Source organism: Chiloscyllium punctatum, chromosome 7 (genome assembly GCF_047496795.1).
Source record: "Chiloscyllium punctatum isolate Juve2018m chromosome 7, sChiPun1.3, whole genome shotgun sequence".
Taxonomy (NCBI): Eukaryota; Metazoa; Chordata; class Chondrichthyes; order Orectolobiformes; family Hemiscylliidae; genus Chiloscyllium; species Chiloscyllium punctatum.
The window spans coordinates 127,177,177-127,203,977 of record NC_092745.1 but is presented as its reverse complement, the minus strand read 5'-3'; the positions used below and the strand labels follow the sequence as shown (position 1 = coordinate 127,203,977).

Genomic DNA, 26,801 nt, shown 5'->3' with positions numbered 1-26,801 from the left:
AGGTTACTTGACGTCACTCTCTTTGCACACCTGGGAGAATCACGGGCAGCTACACCACAACATCAGACAAATTTAAAACAGGAGTCAGTCCCAGGGAACAGTGTAGTCAGTGTGCGTCAAACACCCAGAGCAGGTATAGATCTTCCACAGGAAATCCCTCAATTTCCTGTTGCAAATTCGCTACCAGTGGGTTGCTTACATGAAATTGACACCCTCATCCACTCTTTGCCCAGGATCTGGCTATAAGCTTCTGTCAACGGAGATCAGGAGAGTTTTTTTTATGACTGTGTGGAACAGGAACACAGTGTGAGCTCTCCCTTATCGTATGAAAGTTATCGTGGTATGAGAGGCAATTCAGAGAAGGTTTGTTAAGCTGTTTCCAAGTAATGAAGGGCCAGGTATGAGGAGATATTAAGTTGGGGAGATCTCAACTTGAAGTATTCAAGATGATAAAAGGTGTGGATAAAATAGATGTGGAGCAGCTGCTTCCTCTTGAGGGACATAGCACACATTGTCCCAGGATATGGGGTAGCAAGTTTCAAACAGAGTTAAGGAGAAACTGCTTCTCCCAAAGGGTTGTGAATCTGTGGAATTCACTCCCCCAAAAGTGCGGCGGATGCTGGGACAGTGAGTAAATTTAAGGAGGAGTTAGACAGATTTTTATTTGGTAATGGGATGAGGGGTTATGGGGAGAAGGCAGGAAAATGGGGGTGAGGAGCATATCAGAAGGGTGGAGCAGACTCGATAGGCCGAATGGCCTAATTCTGCTCCTGTATCTTATGAGCTAATGAAGGTTGGACCTACATTCATTGGAATGTGGAAGAATGAGAGGTGACCTTATTGAAACACAGAATATTCTTCGGGAACTGACTGGGGAAATGGTGAAACCCACCAGGTCTGGCTGTATCTGTGGGAAGAAAGCAGAGTTAATGTTTTGAGCCCCAGTGACTCTTCTGAGGTCCATTCTGATGAAGAGTCACAGGAATTGAACCATTAACTCTCCACAGGGGCTGCCAGCCTTGCTGAGTTTCTCCAGCAATTTCTGTTCTTGTTTTGCAAACTCCTATCTGATTGGCAAATGCCCATTTGAGTAGAAGATGGGACATGACACCCACAGCAATGTGATTAATTCTTCACTGTTCTCAAGGGCAATTAGGGACAGGCAACAAATACTGGAATTACTAGCAACACCCACATTTCACAAGCAAGAGGAAGTATGGAGCTAAGGCACAGATCACTCATGGTCGAACTAAATTACAACATATAGCATCGATAGACAGCATGGTCTTCTCAGTTCACAGTCCCAATTCTCCAGAAAAGCAGAAATCTTAAAAGATGTGAGATCAGCCATTGCTCATAGAGTCACAGAGATATACAGCCTGGAAATAGACCCTTCAGTCCAACTCGTCCATGCCAACCACATATCAAAATTAATCTGGTGCCACTTGCCAGCACTTGGCTCAAATCTCTCTAAACCCTTGTTATTCAAGTACACATCCAGATGCTTTTTAAATGTTGTAATTGTACCAGCCTCCACCACCTTGTGTGACAACTCATTCCATACATGCACTACCCTCTGCATGAAAATGTTGTGCCTTAGGTTCCTTTTAAGTCTTTCCCCTCTCCCTTTAAACCTATGCCTTCCCTCATGCTGGAGAAAGGAGCTATCCTATCCATGCCCCTCATGATTTTATAAACCTCGATAAATAAGGTCATCCCTCAGCCAGGGAAAATAACCCCAGCCTATTCAGCTTCTCCCTATAGCTGTACCCTCCAACCCTGGCAACATCCTTGTAAATCTTTTTCGAACCCTTCCAAGTTTAATACCATCCTTTGTATAGCAAGGAGACGAGAATTACATCGATTATTCCAATGTTGGACTAGCCAATGTCATGCACAGCTGCAACACGACCTCCTAACTCCTGTACTCAATGCACTGACCAATCAAGGCAAGCATTCCAAATGCCTTCTTCACTATCTTGTCAATGCGTTACACAACAGAAGTCTAAATTCCAGCAATACCTTTAATGTTTTGTTGAAGAGGTGACTGCTCTATGCTATTTTAGCAGACAGTGCAGTCCTGCTGCTTTTGCACTGGACAACAGCCAACTGTAAAGCAATTACAAGTTACTTTAACGCGACTCTGTTCTGTACACATCCTTTGGTCCTGGTTCTGATGTAACAATCAGATACGGGGATTGTTTGCTTATGATTGGAAGGCAGATTCTATTGGATGCATAATCTGAAATCCTACTGAGCACCAGGGCTTGTTGCTCTGAAATGTAACCTGCCAGAATCTTCAGATCGCAAGGCGAGATCTGAACATCTATTACCTCATGCTCTCAGGATGTCAGGGTTATATTCAATCTCTGCCTGTCTCTCCTTGTGTACATCCCTCTTTAGGTATGGCCAGTACTGAACAACTAACTTCTCTCTGATCTGCAGACTATTTCTCGGTTCTAGAAAGGGCTGTTTATCATCACATTTCTTTGCCATGCGATGGAAAGACTGATGCTTCTTGTCAGGCCGTAACCGTCAATGTAGGAACAGAAGTGGGCCATTCAGCCCATTGAGTATACTCTGTGTTCAATGAGATCATGATCCTCAAATCCACTTTCCTGCCTTTTGCTCATAACCCTTGACTCCCCTTCAATGATTCAATCGTGAATATTGTGAACAGGCCAGTTTCTATAGCCTTCTGTAGTAAGGAATTCCACAAACTCTCTAACCCCTGAGAAAAAAAGATGCTCATCCTCACCACCTGCGCTGCCACCAATGTTTGTGCAGGTCTCACCAAGGCCAAGCTGTGATATGCAGTGTCAGGCAAGGTTCAGTGGGTAGCACTCATATCTCTAAGGTACACAAACCTGGGTTCAAACCATACTCCAGAGATGAGCAAGAGTGGAATCTGTTGGAGGTGTAGGGGATCTCACCGACAGCTGAACAGCCCGACAAACTCTACCCCAGTTGGCTGGTGGTGAGCTTTACCCTGGAATAAGATCCAGGAGGGCTTTTGTGCCAGAGCTGACAGGGGGTGGGTGGGGGGATGTATGAACCCTACCCAGTGAGCATTGCCAGTCAATCTGAGGTCACTGCCTCTGGTGGCCACCAATGCCATGAAGGATGCCATGTCTGCTGTCAGAAGGAACCTAGCCCCCACTCAGTCCATCTGCAATGGCAAAAGTAAGGACTGCAGATGCTGGAGATCAGAGTCTAGATTAGAGTGGTGCTGGAAAAGCACAGCAGGTCAGGCAGCTTCCGAGGAGCAACATAATCAATGTTTCGGGCAAAAGCCCTTAATCAGGAATTCCCTTCCTGAAGGGCTTTTGCCCGAAACATCAATTTTCCATCCCCAATGGTCCCAGGGTTGTGTCAAGACAGGACAGAGCTAAGTGACTCGGAGGAGATACTTGGACTGGGAGTCACAAGGAGAAGGGAAGGGAGATTCAGCAGCAAGGGCAGAGGTGGGGTGAGCCTTGCCTTTTGACCAGGGAGCTGCATGACTTTGATTGTGGAACTGCTCCCCCCTGCCTGAGATGGCAAAGCTGCCAACAGGGTAATACCTATCATCAATGCCAGCTGGTGAGAGACCCACACATGCCTAGGTTAGATCCTACTGGTGAACTGAGGCTCTGTAGTGACTTCAACCATGAGTGAGATGGTTGTGAAGAGTCAGAGAATCCTGACAGTGTGGAAGCAGGCCATTGGCCCTTCGATTCCACACTGACCTGTCAAAGAGCATCCCTCCCAGACCCACACCTCATCCCATCCCTGTAACCCTGAACTTCCCATGGCCAACCTATTCGGCCTATATATCCCGGGACATTATGGGGCAATTTGGCATGGCCAATCCACCTAATCTGAAAATGTTTCGAAGAAACCAGAGCACTCGGTGGAAATCCGAATGCACAAACAGTTGCTGAGGCTGAAAGCGAACCCGGGTCCCTGGCGCCGTGAGGCAGCAGTGCTAACCACTGTGCCGCTCAAATATTGGCCTTATCTTTCTCCTAAATGGCCTACCCCATATCCTTAGACTGTGACCTCTGGTTCCAAGTTCCTGATCATTGGGAACATCCCAGCTGCTTTCACTCTCGTTTAGTTCTGTTAGAATTTTCTAGGTTTCTATGAGATACCTCTCTCTCCATTTATTCTTCTAAAATGGCCTGGCCTTGATTGAGGACAGATTAAAAATAAGTTGTTCTGGGGATCGTTCCATACACAAGCCACATATCTATACCTCAGCAGGTACTGACCTGACAGAAATGGTGGTATAAGGCACGACAGAATGAAAGGCACCTCATACTGTCATAGAGTTATAGAGATGTACAGCATGGAAACAGACCCTGCGGTCCAACCTGTCCATGCCGACCAGATATCCCAACCCAATCTGGTCCCACCTGCCAGCACCCGGCCCATATCCCTCCAAACCCTTCCTATTCATATACCCATCCAAATGCCTCTTAAATGTTGCAATTGTACCAGCCTCCACCACTTCCTCTGGCAGCTCATTCCATACACATACCACCCTCTGTGTGAAAAAGGTGTCCTGTAGGTCTCTTTTATATCTTTCCCCTCTCACCTTAAGCCTATGCCCTCTAGTTCTGGACTCCCCAACCCCAGGGAAAAGATTTTGTCTATTTACCCTATCCATGCCCCTCATAAATTTGTAACCCAATTGGAGGTAAAGTGGACAGCGAAGAGGGTCACCTCAGATTAGAACAGGATCTGGACCAGATGGGCCAATGGGCTGAGACGTGGCAGATGGAGTTTAATTCAGATAAATGCGAGGTGCTGCATTTTTGGAAAGTAAATCTTAGCAGGACTTATACACTTAATTATAAGGTCCTAGGGAGTGTTGCTGAACAAACAGACCTTGGAGTACGTGGAGTCACAGGTAGATAGGATAATGAAGAAGGCATTTGGTTATGCTTTCCTTTATTGGTCAGAGCATTGAGTACAGGAGTTGGGAGGTCATGTTGCGGCTGAACAGGACATTGGTTAGGCGACTGTTGAAATATTGCGGGCAATTCTGGTCTCCTTCCTATCGGAAAGATGTTGTGAAACTTGAAAGGATTCAGAAAAGATTTACAAGGATTGGAGGATTTGATGGAGAGGCTGAACAGGCTGGGGCTGTTTTCCCCTGGAGAATCGGAGGCTGAGGGGTGACCTTATAGAGATTTACAAAATTATGAAGGGCATGGATAGGGTAAATAGACAAAGACTTTTCCCTGGGATTGGGGAGTCCAGAACTAGAGGGCATAGGTTTAGGGTGAGAGGGGAAAGATATAAAAGAGACCTAAGGGGCAATATTTTCATGCAGAGGGTGGTATGTGCATGGAATGAGCTGCCAGAGGATATGGTGGAGGCTGGTACAATTACAACGTTTAAGAGGCATTTGGATGGGTAAATGAATAGGAAGGGTTTGGAGGGATATGGGCCAGGTGCTGGCAGGTGGGACTAGGTTGGGTTGGGATATCTGGTCGGCATGGACGGGTTGGACTGAAGGGTCTGTTTCCATGCTGTACATCTCTATGACTCTATAACCCCTCAGCCTCCAACGCTCCAGGGAAAACAGCCCCCGCCTGTTCAGCCTCTCCCCGTAGCCCTGGAAACATCCTTGTAAATCTTTTCTGAACCCTTTCAAGTTTCACAACATCTTTCCGATTGAAAGGAGACCACTCAACAGGAATGACAACCCCAGCTCTGGCTTCCCCCATGCCTTGCCTGGTCTTGACCTGTGCTAAGATAACCGGAGCAAAGTCACTCACCTATGTTATCAGTGGGCACTGTGACGGTGGTTGGCTCCATGAGGTTGTCGGCCAAGACGAAGGCACCTTCTTCCAATGTATCGAGCAGCAGCGTCGCCGCGTGGGCCTGTTCCGTTGCATTCATATCCTTCCATGACTGTAGAGCTTCCGGTCTCAGCAGATTGTCAACGGTGTCTACGATGGCCTGGTGTCACCAGGGGTGGGGGAAGGGGAGAGGAAAAGCAAAAGGTTTGGCATCATTACTACCTTGGCTCATCCACAAACATACAGTCAGGTTAACATGTCAAGCCTTTCCTTCTAGTCGGGGGGGAGGGGGGGAAGTCCTGAACAGGATGCAAAAAGGATGTTCCTGATAGTGGGGGGAGACCACAAGACTTGTCAGCCTGTGGAATCTGCCTCTACAGAAAGTAGTCGAAGCCAATTTGTTGCACGATTTTAAGAATGAGTTGGATGAAGGTAGTGTATTGGATGATCAGCCATGATTGTTATGAATGGGCTAGCAGGCCTGAAGGGCTGAATGGCCTACTCCTGCTCCTATTTTCAACATTTCAGGAGGCTCATGATTTTGAAATCAGAGGCCTGTTGTTCAGCACGGTTGGCCAAAGTCAAACAATGACAGGAATTTAGAAACTTGGCCATTCTAAAGATTAAGGAGGCTATGGAGTCTGTCAGCCAACCTCAAACCAGGTCTTGGCAGATTCCTGTTAGGTATGTGCATAGTAAGGGAGAGGGAACTAAGGTATCATCCTTACTTGGTCTGGCTGACGTGTGACTCCAGACCCACAGCATGTGGTCAACTCTTAACTGCCCTCTTGGCAATTAGGGATGGGCAACAAATGCTGGCCTCGTTAGTGATACCCAATTCCCATGAATGAGTTAAAACAAACATTTCAAAAGTCCTCCTGCCTCGTAACCCACAATCTGCCTTCTACATTTTTTTAATTCATTTACAAGAAGTACATATTTAGTGTCATATAGCATGGAAACAGGACTCAGTCCAAACAGTCCATGCTGAATATAATCTCAATCTAAACTAGCTCCACCGAGCTGCCCCTGGCCCATAACTCTCCAAAACTTTCCATTTCATGTACTTATAAAAATGTCTTTTAAATGTTTGATTGCACTCACATCTACCATTTCCTCAGGACGTTCATTCCACACTCAAACCACCCCATATTAAAAAAAATCTCTTGTATCTGTTTTAATTTCTCTTTTCTCACCTTAAAAATGTGCCCCCCAGTCTTGACATTCCCCATCCAATGGAAAAGATAACTCTATCTATACCCCTTATTATTTTATAAACTTCCACGAGGTCACTTCTCAACTTCCTACACTCCAGTGAAAAAAGTGATCCAAAATTGGGCTAGGCTCACATTAAGTCTCTCTTCTCTGATCTTAGAGTCATAGAGATAGTACAGCATCCTTCAGTCCAACTTTCCATGCTGATCAGATATCCTAAATTAATCGAGTCCCATTTGCCAGTACTTGGCCCATATCACTCAAAACCCTTCCTATTCATATACCCATCCAGATGCCTTTTAAATGCTGTAACTGTACTAGCCTCCACCACTTCCTCTGGCAGCTCATGCCATACATATACCAACCTCTGCATGAAAAGGTTGCCCCTCAGATCCCTTTTAAATCTTTCCCCTCTCACCCAAATCCTATGCCCTCTAGTTCTGGACTCCCCCACCCCAGGGAGATCACCTTGGCTATTTATCCTATCTATGCCCCTCATGGTTTTATAAACCTCTATAAGGTCACCCTCAGCCTCTGACGCTCCAGGGAAAATAGCCCCAGCCTATTCAGCCTCTCCCTAGAGGTCAAACCCTCCAACCCTGGCAACATCCTTAAATAAATTCTTTATTAAGCAACACCTCATTTTAAAAAATGGTGTTATTTTCAAATCCTTCCATGGTGATGCCCTCCTCCTATTTCTGACCTCACAGTAATTTGAGTTGAGAGAGTGTTGCTGGAAAAGCACAACAGGTCAGGCAACATCCGAGGAGCAGGAAAATCGACGTTTCGGGCACAAGCCCTTCATCGGGAATGGTCAGGTCCGAAACGTCGATTCTCCTGCTCCTCGGATGCTGCCTGACCTGCTGTGCTTTTCCAGCACCACACTCTCAGCTCTGATCTCCAGCATCTGCAGATCTCACTGTCTCAGAGTAATCTGAGACAACAATATCCATCTAATTCTGGCCTTTTGGGTATTTTTGTTTGTAATTATTAATGACGTTGCGTGGGCCCCTAAGCCCTGGAATTTCATCACTAAACCTTTCCATCTCTGCAGCTTCCTTTCTTCTTTGGAGACATTCCTTAAAGTCTACATCTTCAACAAAGCTTTCGGCCAAACAGAGTGCACTGGAGAAACTCAGCAGGTCTGGCAGCATCTGGAGAATGAGAGGAACAGAGTCAATGTTCTGTGCGCTGAATGACTTCTTCAGAATTCAGAAAAAAGAGTCACCCCAGACTCGAAATGTTCACTGTTTCTTCCACCACAGGTGCTGCCAGACCTGCTGAGTTTTTCCAACATCTCTGTGTTTGTTTCAGATTTTCAGCCTCTGCAGTATTTTGTTTTCAATTGAAGTTTTTTAGATATTTGCCTTCACATCTCCTTTCCTCACGCCAAGTTTGCTTGCGGATATTGCCAGGCGCAAAAGAGGTTACGTTACACTGTAAAAATCCCAAGTCGCTATTGTTTGATGTAATGCAACATGCCAAGACTCTTCCAACTCTGGGAGGTTGTGAGAGGACAGCAGAGACAACAAGCAGCAGTTTAGAACAGCTAGTGGAAACATACAAAGATTTAGACTGAAAGGTACATTAAAAGATGGCTTTTGAAGGTGCTAAAAGATTAGATTAGATTAGATTAGATTAGATTACTAACAGTGTGGAAACAGGCCCTTCGGCCCAACAAATCCACACCGCCCCGCCGAAGCGTAACCCACCCATAAGAGCGATGTCACCCTCGAGCTGGGACCATTACTCAAGCAGATTGTGCTTGATCAGATTGTGATCTGAATTCCACTTTCTAGCTTGATCCCCACAGCCCTTGACTCCCTTTGTAAGGATGGCAAAAGTGAGGGCTGCAGATGCTGGAAACCAGAGTTTAGATCAGAGGGGTGCTGGAAAAGCACAGCAGGTCAGGCAGCATCCGAGGAATTGATGAAGGGCTTGAGCCTGAAACGTTGATTTTCCTGCTCCTCCCTTTGTAAGGATGACATCTTTTTCTTTGGAATACATCCTCGGAGAAATGGAAGGTGGGCTGCTGCTGTATGACAGAAACTGAACCAGTTTTTTTAAAATAGCTCAAATGTGGAACTCTTATGATGTTCATTTACTCATTATAGAAAGTCAGGAGAAGCTGGATTTGTTACTTTTGCAACAGGTTTGGATTTATTTTACGCTACATATTGTCACAGAATGGAGGCAGGGCACTTGCACTTCAACCTTTGGGAAGTCTCCCAGCCAAGACAGGTCTGTGTGTGTTTCTCTCTCTCTCTCTCTCCCTCAGTGATTGGAAGAAAAACAATTAACGAGACTCTGAACAGAACTTTGAACTCAAGCAAAGAGCTCTGTCCAACTGACCAGCTACCAAACATTATTTTTTGATGTGGGGGTGCTGGTGTTGAACTGGGGTGGACAAAGTCAGAAGTCACACAATGCCAAGTTACAGTCCAAGAGGTTTATTTGAAATCACAAGCTTTTGGAGCACTGCTCCTTCATCAGGTGAACTGGAGGCCATTACAATCCTGTCTGAAAGTAATTAAATTTGATCAATTTAATCAGTTACTTAGTTCCATGCTGTAATGTGTAGGCGTTGTAAAACAGTGAATTAAAGAGAGTGAATCATACTGTATTCCAAAATTGTGCAATTTAGTACAAGACGTTAACCTTTCTCTCCTCCCATCTTCACATTATCTGGCCAGTATTAACATAACCAGCTCTAGTAACAAGGTACTTTATGCAAATAAAAAAAAGGAAGATGATTTTAAGCAGTGCTTTGTACCTGCAAGAATGATTAGAAAAAAGCTACCAAGGCTGCTGTCAGTATAAGATTAATTAGCCTAATCCATCTTAATATCCTCTTTCTGTCTAATTTCTTAGCCACTATGACCTTCCTTCCAGGTGGAAGATACTGAGATGAGGCATTACAGGTTTTTCTCCCCCTGGTCTAATCGGAGACTGAATAGTCAAAATGTTAATATCAATTCTACTCCAGCTATTAACTATGAAGGTGGAGAGATTGGTCTATTGAGGGCATTTTTTTTGCTGTTACTCATTTCAACAATACAGCTCTGTCCTTATTGTCTGCACTGTGAAGGTACCCGATGTCATGAATAATGAACTTGTTTAAGATTACAAAAAACAATTTGGTCGAATCCCTACATCTTGGACGCAGGCTATTTGGCCCATCAAGTCTAAACTGACCCTTCAACCCCACGTACCCTACCCCTGCGACCTTGCATTTCCCAATGGCAAATCCACCCTAATCGGCCCATCTTTGGATTGTGGGAGGAAACCGGAGCAGCCGGAGGAATCCCATGCAGACACGGGGAGAATATGCAAACTCCACACAGACGGTCATCCAAGGGGGGAATCAAACCCAGGTCCCCAGCGCTATGAGGCAGTGCAAACCACTGAGCCACTGTGATGATTTGGAATGGTTTTTTTTGTAGAAAGAGCATTGATTGTAAACACAGTGTGCAAACTTTTATTTTATTTACTCACAAGGTGAGGGTGTCGCTGGCTAGGCCAGCATTTATAGTTCATCCCTAATTGCCCCAGAGGGCAGTTAACAATCAACCACATTGCTGTGGGTTTGGAGTCACAGGTAGGTCAGACCACGTAAGGGCGGCAGATTTCCTTCCCTAAAGGATATTAGTGAATCAGATGGGCTTTTCCAACGATCAGCAATGGATTCACGGCTATCATTAGACTCTTAATTCCACACTGAATTCAAATTCCACCATCTAATGCAGCAGGATTTGAACCCGGATCCCCAGAACATTATCGGGATCTCTGGATTAACAGTCCAGCAATAATAAATCAAACAGAATCATGGCGAATCTTTCAACACCATTGTCTTGCCTTTTCCCTATAACCCTTGATACCCTGACTGATTAAAAATCTATCTCAGATGTGAATGTTCTTAATGACCTGGCTTTGACTGCCCTCTGTGATGAAGAGTTCCACAAAATTTAACTCCCTACCAGAACCTCAACACAGAATGGGTGAACCCTTAATCCATGGGTGTGGGAATGGCATGGCTCTCCATTTCCGATGGGATAAACCCAAGCTGTTTTGATATGATCACATTCTTTTGGATTTTGGAAAGATAGTGAGTGGGAATAGGTTCTTGCCTCTGTGTGGCCAATGATGGTCAAGTGAGGTCCCCACCCATCACGGCTATTAAAGCAATTGGAATCAACTTCACGGACAAGTGGAAGAGCTTTCAGATGGATCCATAGTATAACCCTTGTGGCAAGGTGGAAGTGTCCATATCTCTAAGCCAGGAGAGCCGAGTTCAAGTCTGACCCACTCCAGAGCTGTATTGTAACAGGGTGATTCGAAAATATCTGGGCAGAAAAGGTGTGAGACTCTTGTGGTGCTTACCTCTAAGCCAGAGGTCAGGATTCAAGTTTGAGGTGTGTAATTACAGGTTAATGAAGAAAACATTTACAACTATTCATTGAATATGGATTCAGAGTGGAATGAACTGAATGATGGACCGAATAGCCTTTTGTCTCACTTCTAATCTTTGCTCGTTGATTAAACAAAGGGGCCTTTGATAAGGTCAGAACTTTTAGTACATACGATCGAAAGGAGGAAGATATGTCTGGCTGTCGGTCATTATGGTTCGGGTTAAGGTGGGATCAGCTCAGTTGCCTTGGTGAAGCATGCAGAATGATCAGTTCTTAATTCTTTCACATGGGTAGTAATCATTAGAAATCAAACAATATTACTGAGGCACAAGAATAGCAGCAGCACTTGACAATGTGATTTATGAGAGACGGACAAGAAAGGTAATGGAATTTTCCTTTACTGTTTTGGAACATTCTACAATTCAGCCACAGTGCAGGCCAGGGCACAAAATGGAGGAAGGGTGGGGGAGGTGCAATGTCAAAATCTTTTCTGATTCATGATTCCCTTTCAAGTTATGGTTTTCTGAACTTACTTCTTCCTGTCTAGGGACCTCTTACAAATATAGATATACAGTCCCAGGGACACCATGCAATTATTGATACAACTGCCACAGGCCTAATTCATCTGGTTGAAATTATTGGCATCAGTTCAACTTCAGACAACACTGCAGACAGCTGGCCTGTTTTTATTGGGAGTCAGCAATGGGCAAAGGCCCAATAACCAGCCAATAAATAGTCGTATCTGATCTGACACTCAGACTGTCTCCCCCTCACCTTGGGGATTTCCTCTTGAACTCCTTTTGACAACCAAGAAATACCACACTTCAGCGTGACCGTTTATTCACTTCCATTTGACAAGCCAGAAGTTAAATACAGTAACACATGCGGCGAGGATATCATATCCGGCCAATTCCTCACCCCCATTAATGGAGCACTGTTGATGATGGAGTGTGTGTCAGAATAACATTAATAACACATATCCCTTTTTTTTCCCATCAGATGTGGGTGTGACTGGCTGGGTTATAGAGTCCCTATATTGGGGAAGAAGGCCATTCAGCTCATCGAGTTCACACCACCCCTCCAAAGAGCATCCCATCCATCCCCCTACCATCCTATCCCTGTAACCCTGCATTTCCCATGGCTAATCCACTTGCCTGCATATTCCTGAACACTATGGGGCAATTTAGCATGGCCAATCCACCCTAATCTGCATGCCTTCGGACTGTGGGAGGAAACCGGTACACCCGGAGGAAACACATGCAGACACGGGGAGAATGTGCAAACTCCACCCAGACAGTCACCTGAGGGTGCTACAGCGAAGGTTCATTGGGATTGATTCTGAGGATAAGTGGGTTGCCTGGTGATGTGCAGTAAACTGGGTCGATTCTCATTGGAGTTTAGAAGAATGAGAAAAAGGTGGAGCATGCTCAAGGCAGAAGATATAGGAGCAGAATTAGGCCATTCAGCCCATCGAGGCTGCTCTGCCATTTGATCGTGGCTGATATGTTTCTCAACCCCATTCCCCTGCCTGCTCCCATAATCCCTAAACCCAACACTAATTGAGAACCTATCTATCTCTGTCTCAAATACACTAAGTGACTTGGCCTGCACAGCCTTCTGTGGCGATGAGTCCCACCGATTTGTCACCCTCTGGCTGAAGAAATTCTTCCTTATCTCAGTTCTAAGGGTTGTCCTTTCACTCTGAGGCTGTGTCCTCAGGTTCGAGTCTCTCCTACGAGTGGAAACATGTTCTCTACTTCCACTCTATCCAGGCCTCTCAGCATTCTAACAGTTTCAATCCGATCCCAACATCCTTCTAAACTCCACTGAGTACAGACCTCAACCTCTCCTCAAATGACAAGCCCTTCATCCCTGGCATCAAACTTATAAACCTCCTCTGGACCCCCTCCAAGGCAAGCATATCCGTCCTTAAAAATGGACCTTGCTCTACTTCCACTCATAGTTCATATGTTCTCAGGTTAAGGCGAAGAAAGTTGTTATAATTTTTGAAAATAGGAGCAGCAGTAGGCCATTCAGCCCTTCGAACATGCTCTGCCATTCAATATGATCCTGGATATTCCCTTCACACAACTCATCATGCAAGATGCATGGAAAGTGTTTGCACTTACTATGTTTAAAGGATCAGTTTGAGCTCCCAGAATTAAATCAGTGAACTCTCAGTGTATACTCTCAGTGTATATGAAAAGACACGATTTCATTTACAATGTAACAGGGGCCACATATCACGGTTTCAAGGTTTCTTTTGAACAAAAACTGAGATGAAATAGTGTCAGCTGGTAGCCTGGATGGAGACAGCGACACAGGGATCAGTGAGCGCTGTAACTATGGGTGACACATTTTGGATTAAACATTAAGCCAAAGTTTTTGGTAGATGTTGAAATATCACAAGGAACAAGTCACAAGAGAGAAGCATCTTGTACTGCAAATTGCGGGCAACAATTGTTTATTTTCTTTTTTACTGCTGTTGCCAAAAGTAGATAAATGGATCTTCGTATGATGGTTGATCCAAACTGGCTGCCCCATTGAGCTCCTTAACAATAGTGATATAATGTGAACTAATGAAGAAATCTCTTTATAATTGCATGACAATAAATGTACATGCAAGATGCACTTATGAGCTTGCTTCAAACAGCAGTTATTACCTTAATCAGGAGGGAGGCCTAGTGGTCTTATCACTAGTCTGTTAATTCAAAGATCCAGGTAATGTTCTGAGGACCTGGTTTCAAATCCCACAACAGCAAAATGATGGAATTTGGATTGAATAAAACCCTGGAATTAAGAGGCGAACAATGATCATGAAACTGTTGTCAATTATTGGAAAATCCCACCTGGTTCACGAGCATCCTATCGGGAAGAAAGTCTGCCATTTTCACCTGGTCTGATCTACATGTGACTCCAGACCCACAGCAATGTGGCTGAATCTCAACTGCCCTCTAGATAATTAGGGACAGGTAATAAATTCTGGCTTAATTGGCAATGCCCTCATCCTGTGAATGAATAACAAAAAATAAAACTGATGCATTGTAACACCTTGCGATTCATGTCCACACTACATGCTGTTTTAAAAAAAGTTCTCATTTTTAAAAAAAAAATCTTTCACAGGATGTGGGCTAGGTCAACATTATTACCCATCCCTTGTTGCCCACAGGGCAGTAAAAAGTCAACTACATTGCTGTGGGTCTGGAGTCATGTGTAGGCCAGACCAGGTAAGGATGGCAGTTTCCTTCCCGAAAGGACATTAGTGAACCAGATGGGTTTTTTTTTCCCTGACAACTGATCCATTGGTAGATGGGAGTTCAAATTGAGGAACTGTTTTCGAGATGATAAACGGTGTGGAGCAAAGAGACGTGGAGCCGATTCTCCCTTTTGTGAGGCGTTCGAGGACAAGAGGCCACAGTCTTAGGATAAGGGGCAGCAAATTTAAAACAGAGTTGAGGAGCAACTACTTCTCCTAAAAGGTTGAGAATCAGTGGAATTCGCTATCCCAATGGGCAGTGGATGCTGGGAGGAGTTAGATAGATTTTTAATTGGTCATGGGTTGGAGGGACATGGAGAGAAGGCAGGGAAATGGGGATGAGGAGAATATCAGCCATGATCGAATGGCGGAGTAGACTCGATGGGCCGAATGGCCTCATTCTGTTCCTATATTGTATGAACGTATGGTTATCATTAGACTCAGTTCCAGATTCTTAGTGAATTCAAATCCTCCCACCTGCCATGACAGGGTTTGGACCTGGGTCCCTAGAACATTACCTGGGTTCCCGGATTAATAGCAACAACAACACTAGGCCACGCCTCCCCTTTTGTTGACAATTACTTTACCACAGACTGCTGCAAGTTAGACGCATTTGAAGAAAGAATTGGCTTTCCTCACTCAGAGTCAAAATAGCTGTGATGTAGAAATGACGCTCGGAGCTTTCCCAAGCTGCACTGAGGGCAGACAACCTCAGCCCAGGAACACATACGGCATCAGCGTGAATCACAGTGAACGAAACACAGAGCAAGCAGAAAGAAAGCTCACCAGAGGATCGTGGTTCTTGCGTAGTTTGAGAAGAAAACGGTATTTGTACCTTCAGGGGGTGGGGGGGTGGTGAGGGGGAGAGAAATGGTGGGCGGCATTGCAAGGCAGAGAGTCTTCATGCAACACATTTGCAAAGCAGGGAGGAGGGAGTCTCGAGGGAAGGGGCGGAGTGTTGCTTGTGCAAGCTCAACAACAGCAAAAGCAACATCACAGTGGAGTTACCTTAATATATGCCCGACAAGTCCTCTCTCTTTTTTGGAGCTTTTCCAACGATAGGAGAGACAGAATTCAACACAGAAAAGAAACAACACAGAAAGGATTAGTAGGGAAAAGAGGATAGCGGAAACTCTCCAATTGTCCCTGCTTCCCCCACGCCACAGTGTCTCAGGTGCGCATCAGGAAAAGCAGGTATTTCTTGCTACCAATAAATGGACGCGATACGATCGAAGGTGCTACTCCAGTGTCATTGACCTTACCTTATTGAAACTGCGACCCACGGTGTCTTTCTCACTGGGTCGTAGCTCCTGGAGCTGTGCATCCAAAATGTCGACAAGCTGTTCCATCAGCCTGATCGAGGAGCTGACGTCTCCTGCGTAGATGGGTCCCCTGGTGTGCTTGGCCAGTTCATTTGCCAGATTGGCAGCGTTTTCCCCACTCCGGATCTGTAATCATGGATTTACACACGCTCAGCAGGGTCTCTCAATTGTGACCAAGAGCATCCCAACACACAAGTTAGGAGTGCGCCCCTCGGCTCCGTCATTTAATACAGTCATGGTTGATCTGATTACTCCACATTCTCGGCTGCACACCCCACCCCTAATAAACTTTCACTGGTTGTGTGCACGGCTCAGACCATTGTGGAAGCCAACCTCCTATCGATGGACTCCATTTACCCTTCCCGTTGCCAGGGAAAGGCTACCAACATCATCAAAGACCCCTCCCATCCCAGTAATGCTCTCTTCCAACCTCTTCCAACAGGTAGTAGATACAAAAGCTTAGACACATGTACCAACACGTTCAAGACCGACTTCTTCCTTGCTATTATCAGACTGCTGAATGGACCTCTCAAATTTCAAATTTGATGTTAATCCTGCTTTGTGCCCCTCCTGTGTAGCTGTAACAGTGTAGGCCTCACTCTGTCTAAGCACCCTATGACCTGCCTATCCTGCTGGCAAAACAAAATTTTTCACTGTACTTCGGTCCATGTGATAACAATAAGTCAAATCAAGTCCCACTTGCATAATATAGAATCTATCTATCTCTGCCTTCAGGGTATTCAAGGGCTCTGCCTCCGCCAACTTTCAAGCAAAGAGTTCCCAAGACTCGCCACTGTCTTGCCACTGTTCAAAGAGTGAACATCCCTGCTCCTCTCACTCTGAAGCTCCCTTACACCATGTCCCTATGCCTCAGGAAGTGTTGTCATCTCAATGGACAGCAGCAAGCATAGACCCTAATTCGTAGAGACCTGAACCTGCCTGAGTGACACACAGTAGCTTGGAGGGGCTCTGCAGGAGGGCACTATTGCGTTCACACGTTTGTTCTGCTTCTCTATTTCAGGTATAGCTTCCTCTCCACAGATGCTGCCAGACCTGCTGAGTTTCTCCAGCGTTCTCTGTGCTTGCTTCAGATTTCCAGCATCCACACTATTTTGTTTTTGAAGATATAGTGATATTAGAGGCAGTCCAGAGAAGATTCTCTGGATTGAGACAGATATGGAGGGATTGTCTTATGAGGGAGGACAAGTAGGTTAGGCCATTACTCATTGCAATGGAGAAGAATGAAAGACGACCTTATGGCAAGTACAAGGTTCTTAGTGGGGCTTGACAAGGTAGATGCAGAAAGGTTGTTTCCCTTGTGGGTGAGTCTGGGATCAGGGGGCATCACCTAAGAATAAGGGGTTGTCCCTTTAATGCAGATGGAGAATAATGACTTTTCACAGAAGGTTGTAGATCTGTGGACTTATTTAACACAGAGATCTGTCGAAAGCTGTATATTCAAGGCTGAAATAGACAAATCTTTAATCAGTCAGGGAATTTCGAGTTTGTGTGAAAAGGCAGGAGAGAAGGCTGAAGGAGGATCAGATCAGCCATGATTTCACTGACTGGTAGAGAGACTTGATGAGCTGAATGGTCTACATCTGCTCCTATGGGTCTTATGAAGTTACCACTCCAAAATGACAACAATTTGGGAAACTGGTCTGTCTGGAGACAATGAACACATTGTGAGTCCAATAAGAATATTGGGACATGCATCTGAAATTAGCTAAATGGCAAAAATTTGAATGCAAGGCTTTCCTGAGTTAAAGTTGTTGGGCTGTTGTATCTTTAGCACCTTCCAGCTTGGCTATCAATTGTGTAATCTGGACCTTTGTATGAATAGAAAGTCTGAAAGGCTAGAGATCTCTGCTGTCAAGGCCAGATTTGCAAATGCTTAATACAGTTGAATTGAATTTCACATTCCTGACACATGAACAGAGACACACACCATTTAAATTAAGACTAGCATCTCAATTAAAATGGCATCTGACACAAGTTGAGAATCTTATATGAAAAGATCATCATCAGCAACTGGCTGACTGAGCTCCACTGGCGGAATAAATAATTTGGACATTTTCTCACCCACTTTTTTTTGCTCCGTGCAAGTGTAGAATTTCAAAACTAAATGACCCAGCGACTGATAGAGAGACACAAATCTATTTAAAATTGCTTTTACTTGGCTCTGCCACACGGTAATCAGGGATGCTACACAAATACTCTTTAAATTCCCAATTATCTCCCTGTGCCAGCCCACAAGAAAACTAATATTTCTATCATTTCACAAGCCACAAATTGGTCGTCAAGGGTAACCAGACTGGAAGGTCAAGGCTCCACAACGTAAAGTTCAAAGGCCACGTGGCTCCTGAGGATAATTGCCCGCAATGCCTATTTGATCCTTTGAAACAGAAAACTTTGCCTTCTTAAAGCCCCGATGACGAGGATATATAATGACTATGCACGCAAGTTATCCTTTGAGGTCGTTGTACCTGCGAGGTATAGTTTGGAAAGTCTTTAAAAAAGGTATTGAGCCGGCACAGGGGGAGGATGTGTTGGGAGAGAGAGAAAAAGAAATGACGCATTTAGCGAGTTATATCTCCAAACTGAATTCTCAGTACTCGGTTTTAATTTCTGGTGGTTGGCATTTAAACAAAATAAAACCGCACAAACAAACCTTCTGTGCCACTTGGTTCACCCAATGTGATGTACAGTTGCTAAGATCAGGACCCTTAGGGTTCCACAATCCCGTAGAAACCATACAGAGATAAGAGGCAGTGCCTACAAGAGATGAAGCAGAACAAATTAGATAAACTTTCAAAGCATCTTCCCGTGCATATAAAACACCAACGGCGCATAAATAGTGGTTTAGTCATCGCAGTTAATCACTGCTGATTTCTGTACCATACACCACCTCTGGCGAGCCACTGACCCAGACAAACGCCCACTATTTAGGAAAAGCCAACTGCTCGCTATCCAAATCTTCTCCCTCGGTTATAACGCATCCGGCCCATTTTTTGAAGATTTCTGCCACTTTAAAATAAAGGCTATAAAAGCAATCAAGTGCCCAGAAATACCTCACCTCTATTTCTCAGTGCTTCTGACACACAGAATCTCAGACTCCCTCCAGTGTGGAAGCAGGTCATTTGACCCAACAAGTCTACACCAACCCTCTGAAGAGTGTCCCACCCAGACCACCCCCTCCATCCTATCCTTGTAAAGCTGCATTTCCCATTGCTAACCCACCTCTATATCCCTGGACACTATGGGGCAATTTTAGCATGGCCAATCCCCCCTAAACTGCACAATCCTGGACAGAGAGTGGTAGACGTTTGGAACACAAATGACTTTGCAGAGCATGAATTGTTCTGTTGTGGAAGATATTGCAGTAGGTTTTAAAATTCAAGGTCTCCAAAGTCAACATTGGCAGCGAGGCTTGCATTTATTGCTCAGCCTGAACAAGGTAGGGGATTCATGATTTGGAGATGCCGGTGTTGGACTGGGGTGTACAAAGTTAAAAATCACACAACAGCAGGTTATTGTCCAATAGGGCTCCAAATAAACCTGGTGTTGTGTGATTTTTAACAAGGTATGGAATCTGGAGGAGGCCATTCAGCCCCTCAAATGGCTCCACCATTCTATAAAACCATCATCTACCTCAATCCCATATACCTCAATCACACCTTCCCACAATTTCCTTCCTTCCTTTCAAATTTATTGACGTCTACTTTGACTGCACCCTAAATCTGAGAATCAGCGAGCCTCCAAATGTGGGGAATCTCAAAGGTAGAAACCCCTTCATATGAAGAAATGTCTCAACTCGATCCGTAAGTGCTGCCTACCTCATTCAGAGACTGTGACCCCATGATCAAGAATCCCAGTGTTCTAGAAATCCCGGATACAGAAGGACAGCAGCAACCCTGTCAAGCATCTCAAGAAATTCCGATGTTTCAATTAGATCACATTTGTATTCCTCCAAATCCAGGAAATACAGAGGAACCTTGATTATTTGGTATTTGATTAACTGAACAAAACTCCTCCCTGCCCTTGTCCTTCAGATCATCGAGGTTCCTCTGTTTGTGTTCTCTTAACCAACAGGAGGGAAAAGCTTCATTGTAAAACTTCTCACTCCTGCCTCCCATTGCCCTGAGGGGCACGAAGGGTGGATATCGGAAAGATATTTCCTATTGTGGGAGAAACTAAACCCCGAGTCACTGGTTAAAAGTAAGGGGCTGCCTCGTTTAAGACTGGGATGAGGAAACATTTTTTTCTCTGAGAGTTGAGAGTCTTTGGAATTTCCTTCCTCAAAAGCCAGTGGATACCGAATCTTTAAATATCCTGAAGGCAGATATAGATAGATTCTTGATGACCATTGGCAGTGGTGGAGGCTGGTACAATTACAACATTTAAAAGGCATCTGGATGGGTATAGGAAGGGTTTAGAGGGATATGGGCCAAGTGCTGGCAAATGGGACTAGATTAATTTAGGATATCTGGTCGGCATGAACGACTTGGACCGAAGGGTTTGTTTCCATGCTGTACATCTCCATGACTCTATCCTGACGTACTCATGTAAGATTTGATTTGTTAACTAGCACACAAAACAATATTTTTCACTGAATCTTAGGATATGTGGCAATAATAAATCAAATCAAATGAATTCCTTTGGTGGTAAGATTGGAGTTCATTTGATTTGATTTACTTTTGGGGTAATAGAACAAAGTGCAGAATATAGTGATATAGCTACAGAGAAGGTGCAGAAAAAAAATCTACTCTAACGTATAAGAGATCCGTTCATAAATCTGATAACAGCGGGGAAGAAGCTGTTCTGAAATCTATTGATTTGTGTTTTCAGACTTTTGTATCTTCAGTGAAATAACTGGGTTTTTGCAACATTCTGACATTTCCAAGGTCACTTTTACTGTTGCAGGGCTTTTCAACTTCCAGATTTCCAAAAAATAAATTCAAATGCAGGTTTCAAAGTTGATCCAAAACCTTCCGTAATTGCATTATGCTCCTTGGATGCAGATAATCCACTTCAATACAAAAAGTAAGCCAAGTTCTTCACAGCCAATAACATATTTATGAAACCAAACCAGAAGTTGCTGGACAAGCTCCGCAGGTCTGGCAGCATCTATGAAGAGAAATCAGAGATAACATTTTGGGTCCGGCAACCCTTCCTCAGAACATACGTGTGAAATCGAGCCACTGTTGCAATGCTGCTGCCATATTTTTGCAGGCAAATGCAGCAGACACGTTGTGCACAGCAAGATCCCATAAAGAGTACTAAACGACCAGATGCTCTGGCATTGCTGATAGGCTAGGATGCCTCTTGAGAAGACTCTGGAAATATATGAACATTGGGAGTAAAAGATAAAGTCATCATAGTTCTGCATTCTCTCATCATGGAGAGGCTATTGCAGGTGGTTTAACCTGACGGTCATCATGCCTCAGACAAAGGGAGAGGTTGAGCAGGCAAGTCCTTTGTGGTAACCCTCAGCCTGTGTGGGAATTGAACCCATGCTATTAGCTTCATTCCGCATTACAAACAGCTAATAGCCAACTGAGTCAACTGACCCCAATTTTGCCAAGTTACATCAAGAACAGTCATATTTTGAATTGTAACACTTCTGCAAAGTGCCTTTGGATATTTCATGAATAAAGGCACTAGAGGAATACAAGTTGTAGATTGTCAGCTCATACACTGGGCAAGTTATGCCATCCCCTCTCACCTTGTTTAGTCAGATAACAAACTACACTGAGTCCCCAAATATAACACATGATTAAATACTCAGAAATCAAAGACTTTACGACAGCACGCTCTTAGAACATAGAACATAGAACATAGAACAATACAGCACAGAACAGGCCCTTCGGCCCACGATGTTGTGCCGAACTTCTATCCTAGATTAAGCACCCATCCATGTACCTATCCAAATGCCGCTTAAAGGTCGCCAATGAATCTGACTCTACCACTCCCACGGGCAGCGCATTCCATGCCCCCACCACTCTCTGGGTGAAGAACCCACCCCTGACATCTCCCCTATACCTTCCACCCTTCACCTTAAATTTATGTCCCCTTGTAACACTCTGTTGTACCCGGGGAAAAAGTTTCTGACTGTCTACTCTATCTATTCCTCTGATCATCTTATAAACCTCTATCAAGTCACCCCTCATCCTTCGCCGTTCCAACGAGAAAAGGCCGAGAACTCTCAACCTATCCTCGTATGACCTACTCTCCATTCCAGGCAACATCCTGGTAAATCTTCTCTGCACCCTCTCCAAAGCTTCCACATCTTTCCTAAAGTGAGGCGACCAGAACTGCACACAGTACTCCAAATGTGGCCTAACCAAAGTCCTGTACAGCTGCAACATCACCTCACGACTCTTGAATTCAATCCCTCTGCTAATGAACGATAATACTCCATAGGCCTTCTTACAAACTCTATCCACCTGAGTGGCAACCTTCAAAGATCTATGTACATAGACCCCAAGATCCCTCTGTTCCTCCACCTGACCAAGAACCCTACCATTAACCCTGTATTCCGCATTCTTATTTGTTCTTCCAAAATGGACAACTTCACACTTGGCAGGGTTGAACTCCATCTGCCACTCCTCAGCCCAGCTCTGCATCATATCTAAGTCCCTCTGCAGCCGACAACAGCCCTCCTCACTGTCCACAACTCCACCTATCTTTGTATCATCTGCAAATTTACTGACCCACCCTTCGACTCCCTCATCTAAGTCATTAATAAAAATTACAAACAGCAGAGGGCCCAGAACTGATCCCTGCGGAACTCCACTTGTAACTGGACTCCATGCTGAATATTTACCATCTACCACCACTCTCTGACTTCGACCGGTTAGCCAGTTTTCTATCCAATTGGCCAAATTTCCCTCTATCCCATGCCTCCTGACTTTCCGCATAAGCCTACCATGGGGAACCTTATCAAATGCCTTACTAAAATCCATGTACACTACATCCACTGCTCTACCCTCATCCACATGCTTGGTCACCTCCTCGAAGAATTCAATAAGACTTGTAAGGCAAGACCTACCCTTCACAAATCCGTGCTGGCTGTCCCTAATCAAGCAGTGCCGTTCCAGATACTCGTAAATCCTATCCCTCAGTACCCTTTCCATTACTTTGCCTACCACAGAAGTAAGACTAACTGGCCTGTAATTCCCGGGGTTATCCCTATTCCCTTTTTTGAACAGGGGCACAACATTCGCTACTCTCCAGTCCCCTGGTACCACCCCCGTTGCCAGTGAAGACGAGAAGATCATTGCCAACGGTACTGCAATTTCCTCTCTTGCTTCCCACATAATCCTAGGATATATCCCGTCAGGCCCGGGGGACTTGTCTATCCTCAAGTTGTTCAAAATGTCCAACACATCTTCCTTCCTAACAGATATCTCTTCTAGCTTATCAGTCCGTTTCACACTCTCCTCTTCAACAATACAGTCCCTCTCGTTCGTAAATACTGAAGAGAAGTACTTGTTCAAGACCTCTCCTATCTCTTCCGACTCAATACACAGTCTCCCACCACTGTCCTTGATCGGACCTACCCTCGTTCTCGTCATTCTCAGGTTTCTCACATACGCATAGAATGCCTTGGGGTTATCCTTGATCCTATCCGCCAGGGATTTTTCATGCCCTCTCTTAGCTCTCCTAATCCCTTTCTTCAGGTCCCTTCTGGCTATCCTGTATCCCTCCACTGCTCTGTCTGAACCTTGTTTCCTCAACCTTATGTAAGCCTCCTTCTTCCTCTTTACTAGACATTCAACCTCCCTCGTCAACCAAGGCTCCCTCACACGACCATTTCTTTCCTGCCTGATCGGTACATACATATCAAGGACACGTCGTATCTGCTCCTTGAAAAAGTCCCACATTTCCACCACATCCTTCCCTGACAGCCTATGCTCCCAACGTATGCTCCTCAAATCCTGTCTTACAGCATCGTAATTTCCCTTCCCCCAATTGTAAAAACAATTCACGCTCAGTGGTGGTGGTGGTAGATGGTAAATATTCAGCATGGAGTCCAGTTACAAGTGGAGTTCCGCAGGGATCAGTTCTGGGCCCTCTGCTGTTTGTAATTTTTATTAATGACTTAGATGAGGGAGTCGAAGGGTGGGTCAGTAAATTTGCAGATGATACAAAGATAGGTGGAGTTGTGGACAGTGAGGAGGGCTGTTGTCGGCTGCAGAGGGACTTAGATATGATGCAGAGCTGGGCTGAGGAGTGGCAGATGGAGTTCAACCCTTCCCCCAATTGTAACTCAACCATCGTGAGTTACTGTGCCCAGACTTGTCACGGGCGTTATGTTTGCAGATTTGCTACTGCATACATATGTCCCCTATCTTAACAGAGGTGCTGTGTGCCTCATCTAAACAGAGGGATTATGGGGACTGAATCATAACTGCATATCTCAGTCTGAATGTCCCCGACTCTAACTGAGCTCCATTTGAAGTTGCACTTGTTTAGCTCACTATAATAATACCATGAGAGATCAACAATGTTTCATTTTGTTTTTAAAGACTGTTTTTGTTGGAATTCCACCTATTGTATCACTCAATGCATTCAGGAGGGGACTGGGAGATTATTGGGACAGAAATAATTTGCAAGGATGTGGGGTAAAAAGCAGGAGATTGGCATCGCTTCAAGATGCTCACTTCACGATGGGCTGAATGGCTTCCTGTGCCATAGCATTTCTGTGCCCATCCTAATTGGAACAGATGCTCTAAGAGCAGTTCAAATATTATGTACAGCATTGTTGGAGAGGCAGTGACAAACGCATTGAAACGGGATTTTTTTTGACGAATAATTGGAGTTGGAGATTGTAAAATACAATCCGTGATCCCAAGGACTGCACTTGGATGCATTCCACAATGATCTCTGAGCGTGAAAATGCTTCTTTGTGCTTACTGTGGTCGAGTTCTGTCCGGCACCATATCTCCATGAGCTTACTGCTACCCCCCACTGCTAAGCTCTTGTGATCAGCCTCATGCATGTCAGACACTCTCAGTCATGTGCAGCGTAAAGGCTGGATTGGGCCTGTGGTGCTGAATATTCTGTTTGCCTTGCTGTCAAAGCTAAGCAACAGAAGAACCACAATCCACAGCAGTAGGTTGGGAGGGTTGTATTTCAGATCTACGTTTAAAACATATTTCACAGGTGTCTCTGGCACCATATATTGACTGTCTGCAATCAACCTTGAGAAGATTGTAATGGTGGCAGCCATCTTTAATTGCCACCGTCCTTGTAGTCTCTGTAGTGAGATGGGAGAGAAAGAGCAAAGAGAGAGAGAGAGAGAGACTCGACACTTTACAACAAGGGAGGCATGGTGGTTCAGTAGTTAGCACTGCTGCCTCACAGCACAAAGGACCTGGATTTGATTCCAGCCTCATGTGACTGTCTGTGAGGAGTTTGCACATTCTTCCCATATCTGCGTGGGTTTCCTCCGCGTGCTCCAGTTTCCTCCCACAGTCCATCCAAAGATGTGCAGGTTAGGTTGATTGTCCATGCTAAATTGCCCGTAGTGTCCAGGTATGTGCAGGTGAGGTGGATCAGTCGTGGGAATTGCAAGGTTACAAGAATAGGGTGCATCTGATTGGGATGCTCTTCAGTTTGTTGGTGTTCTTCAGATGGTCGGTGTGGACCCTATGGGCTGAATGGCCTGCTTCCACACTTCAGGGATGCAATGAGATGAGGAGGAGTTTCTTCCCTCAGAGGGTTATTAAATCTGCTACAATCTTCACCACAGAGGGATGTTGAGGCTGGGTTGTTCAGTATATTCAAGGCTGACATAGATTCCTCACCAATAGGGGAATCATGGGGAAAAGGCAGGAATGTGGAGTTGAGGATTATCAGTTCAGCCCATGGTCTTGTTGTTGGAGCAGACTCACTGGGCTGAATGGCCTACCTCTGGCTCTTGTGTCTTCCAGTCTAAATTTGGATCCATTCAATGGAACCTGGAAAATCAGGGGGCAATTGAAGATGCTGGTGACAAACTCCACTGTGCCTGGGCGAAAATGAGTACTACAGATGCTGGAGATTAGAGTCAAGAGTGTGGTGCTGGAAAAGCACAGCAGGTCAGGTAGCATCCAAGGAGCAGGAGAATTGACGTTTCGGGCAAAAGCCCTTCGTCAGGAAGGGCTGATGAAGGGCCTTTGCCTGAATCATCGATTCTCCTGCTCCTCGGATGCTGGCTGACCTGCTGTGCTTTTCCAGCACCTCATTCTTGACTCCACTGTGCCTGGGCAGATTGTAGCAATAGTGCTGACATTTAAAGTAACTTGAAGAATTAAAATGAAGGAAGAGGGGTAGAAGTAATCTCCTCACACGGTGGACGGTCACAATGCAAAATTCTCTGCCACAACCTGTTGCTGAAGCAGAGTCCATTACGTCTTTGGAAAGGGATTTATGAATGCTTATTTGAAAGAAAGTATTAATGGTTATGGGGAGTGATGAGCAGAGGAAGGTTGGACAAGGTAATTGAGGAAAGACTTGCTGGGCCATACAAACTCTGAGAGAAATTTTCCCATTCTGGATCCCACTCAGAAGGAACAGGCGAAATTTTAAAAAACAAAGCTTCATGAAAGATGTAGAAAAAGAATTAATACTCACTTCAGGGTTGCTAATAGTCTGTTTAATTTGCTTGGTTTAATTTTCTTTCACAACGAAGGGCGGTAGTCCATTTAATTTGAAATAACAGGGTTGTGTGTGAACATGTTAAAGTACTTGTTAAAAGCACTGTAGCATTATTGACTGATGAATCAAGGGGGTCAGTGGTCATTTACAAGAAAGACTGAGG

At 44.8% G+C, this 26,801-nt stretch overlaps 1 protein-coding gene across 15 annotated transcripts in view; it reads right to left on the bottom strand.

Moving 5' to 3' along the window:
- Positions 1–26,801, bottom strand: part of adgrl2a (adhesion G protein-coupled receptor L2a) — a 797,903-nt gene that overhangs the window by 93,784 nt on the left and 677,318 nt on the right. For 11 of the 15 annotated variants that reach the window (XM_072574792.1, XM_072574794.1, XM_072574790.1 and 8 more), the window contains 4 exons: positions 18,666–18,769; positions 15,935–16,120; positions 15,681–15,719; positions 5,769–5,952 (listed from right to left, as the gene is read on the bottom strand). In XM_072574792.1, the coding sequence (XP_072430893.1) occupies positions 5,769–5,952; positions 15,681–15,719; positions 15,935–16,120; positions 18,666–18,769 (513 nt within the window). The remainder of the gene's footprint in view (positions 1–5,768; positions 5,953–15,680; positions 15,720–15,934; positions 16,121–18,665; positions 18,770–26,801) is intronic. The other 4 variants (XM_072574797.1, XM_072574805.1, XM_072574803.1 and 1 more) reach the window with 1 other exon arrangement.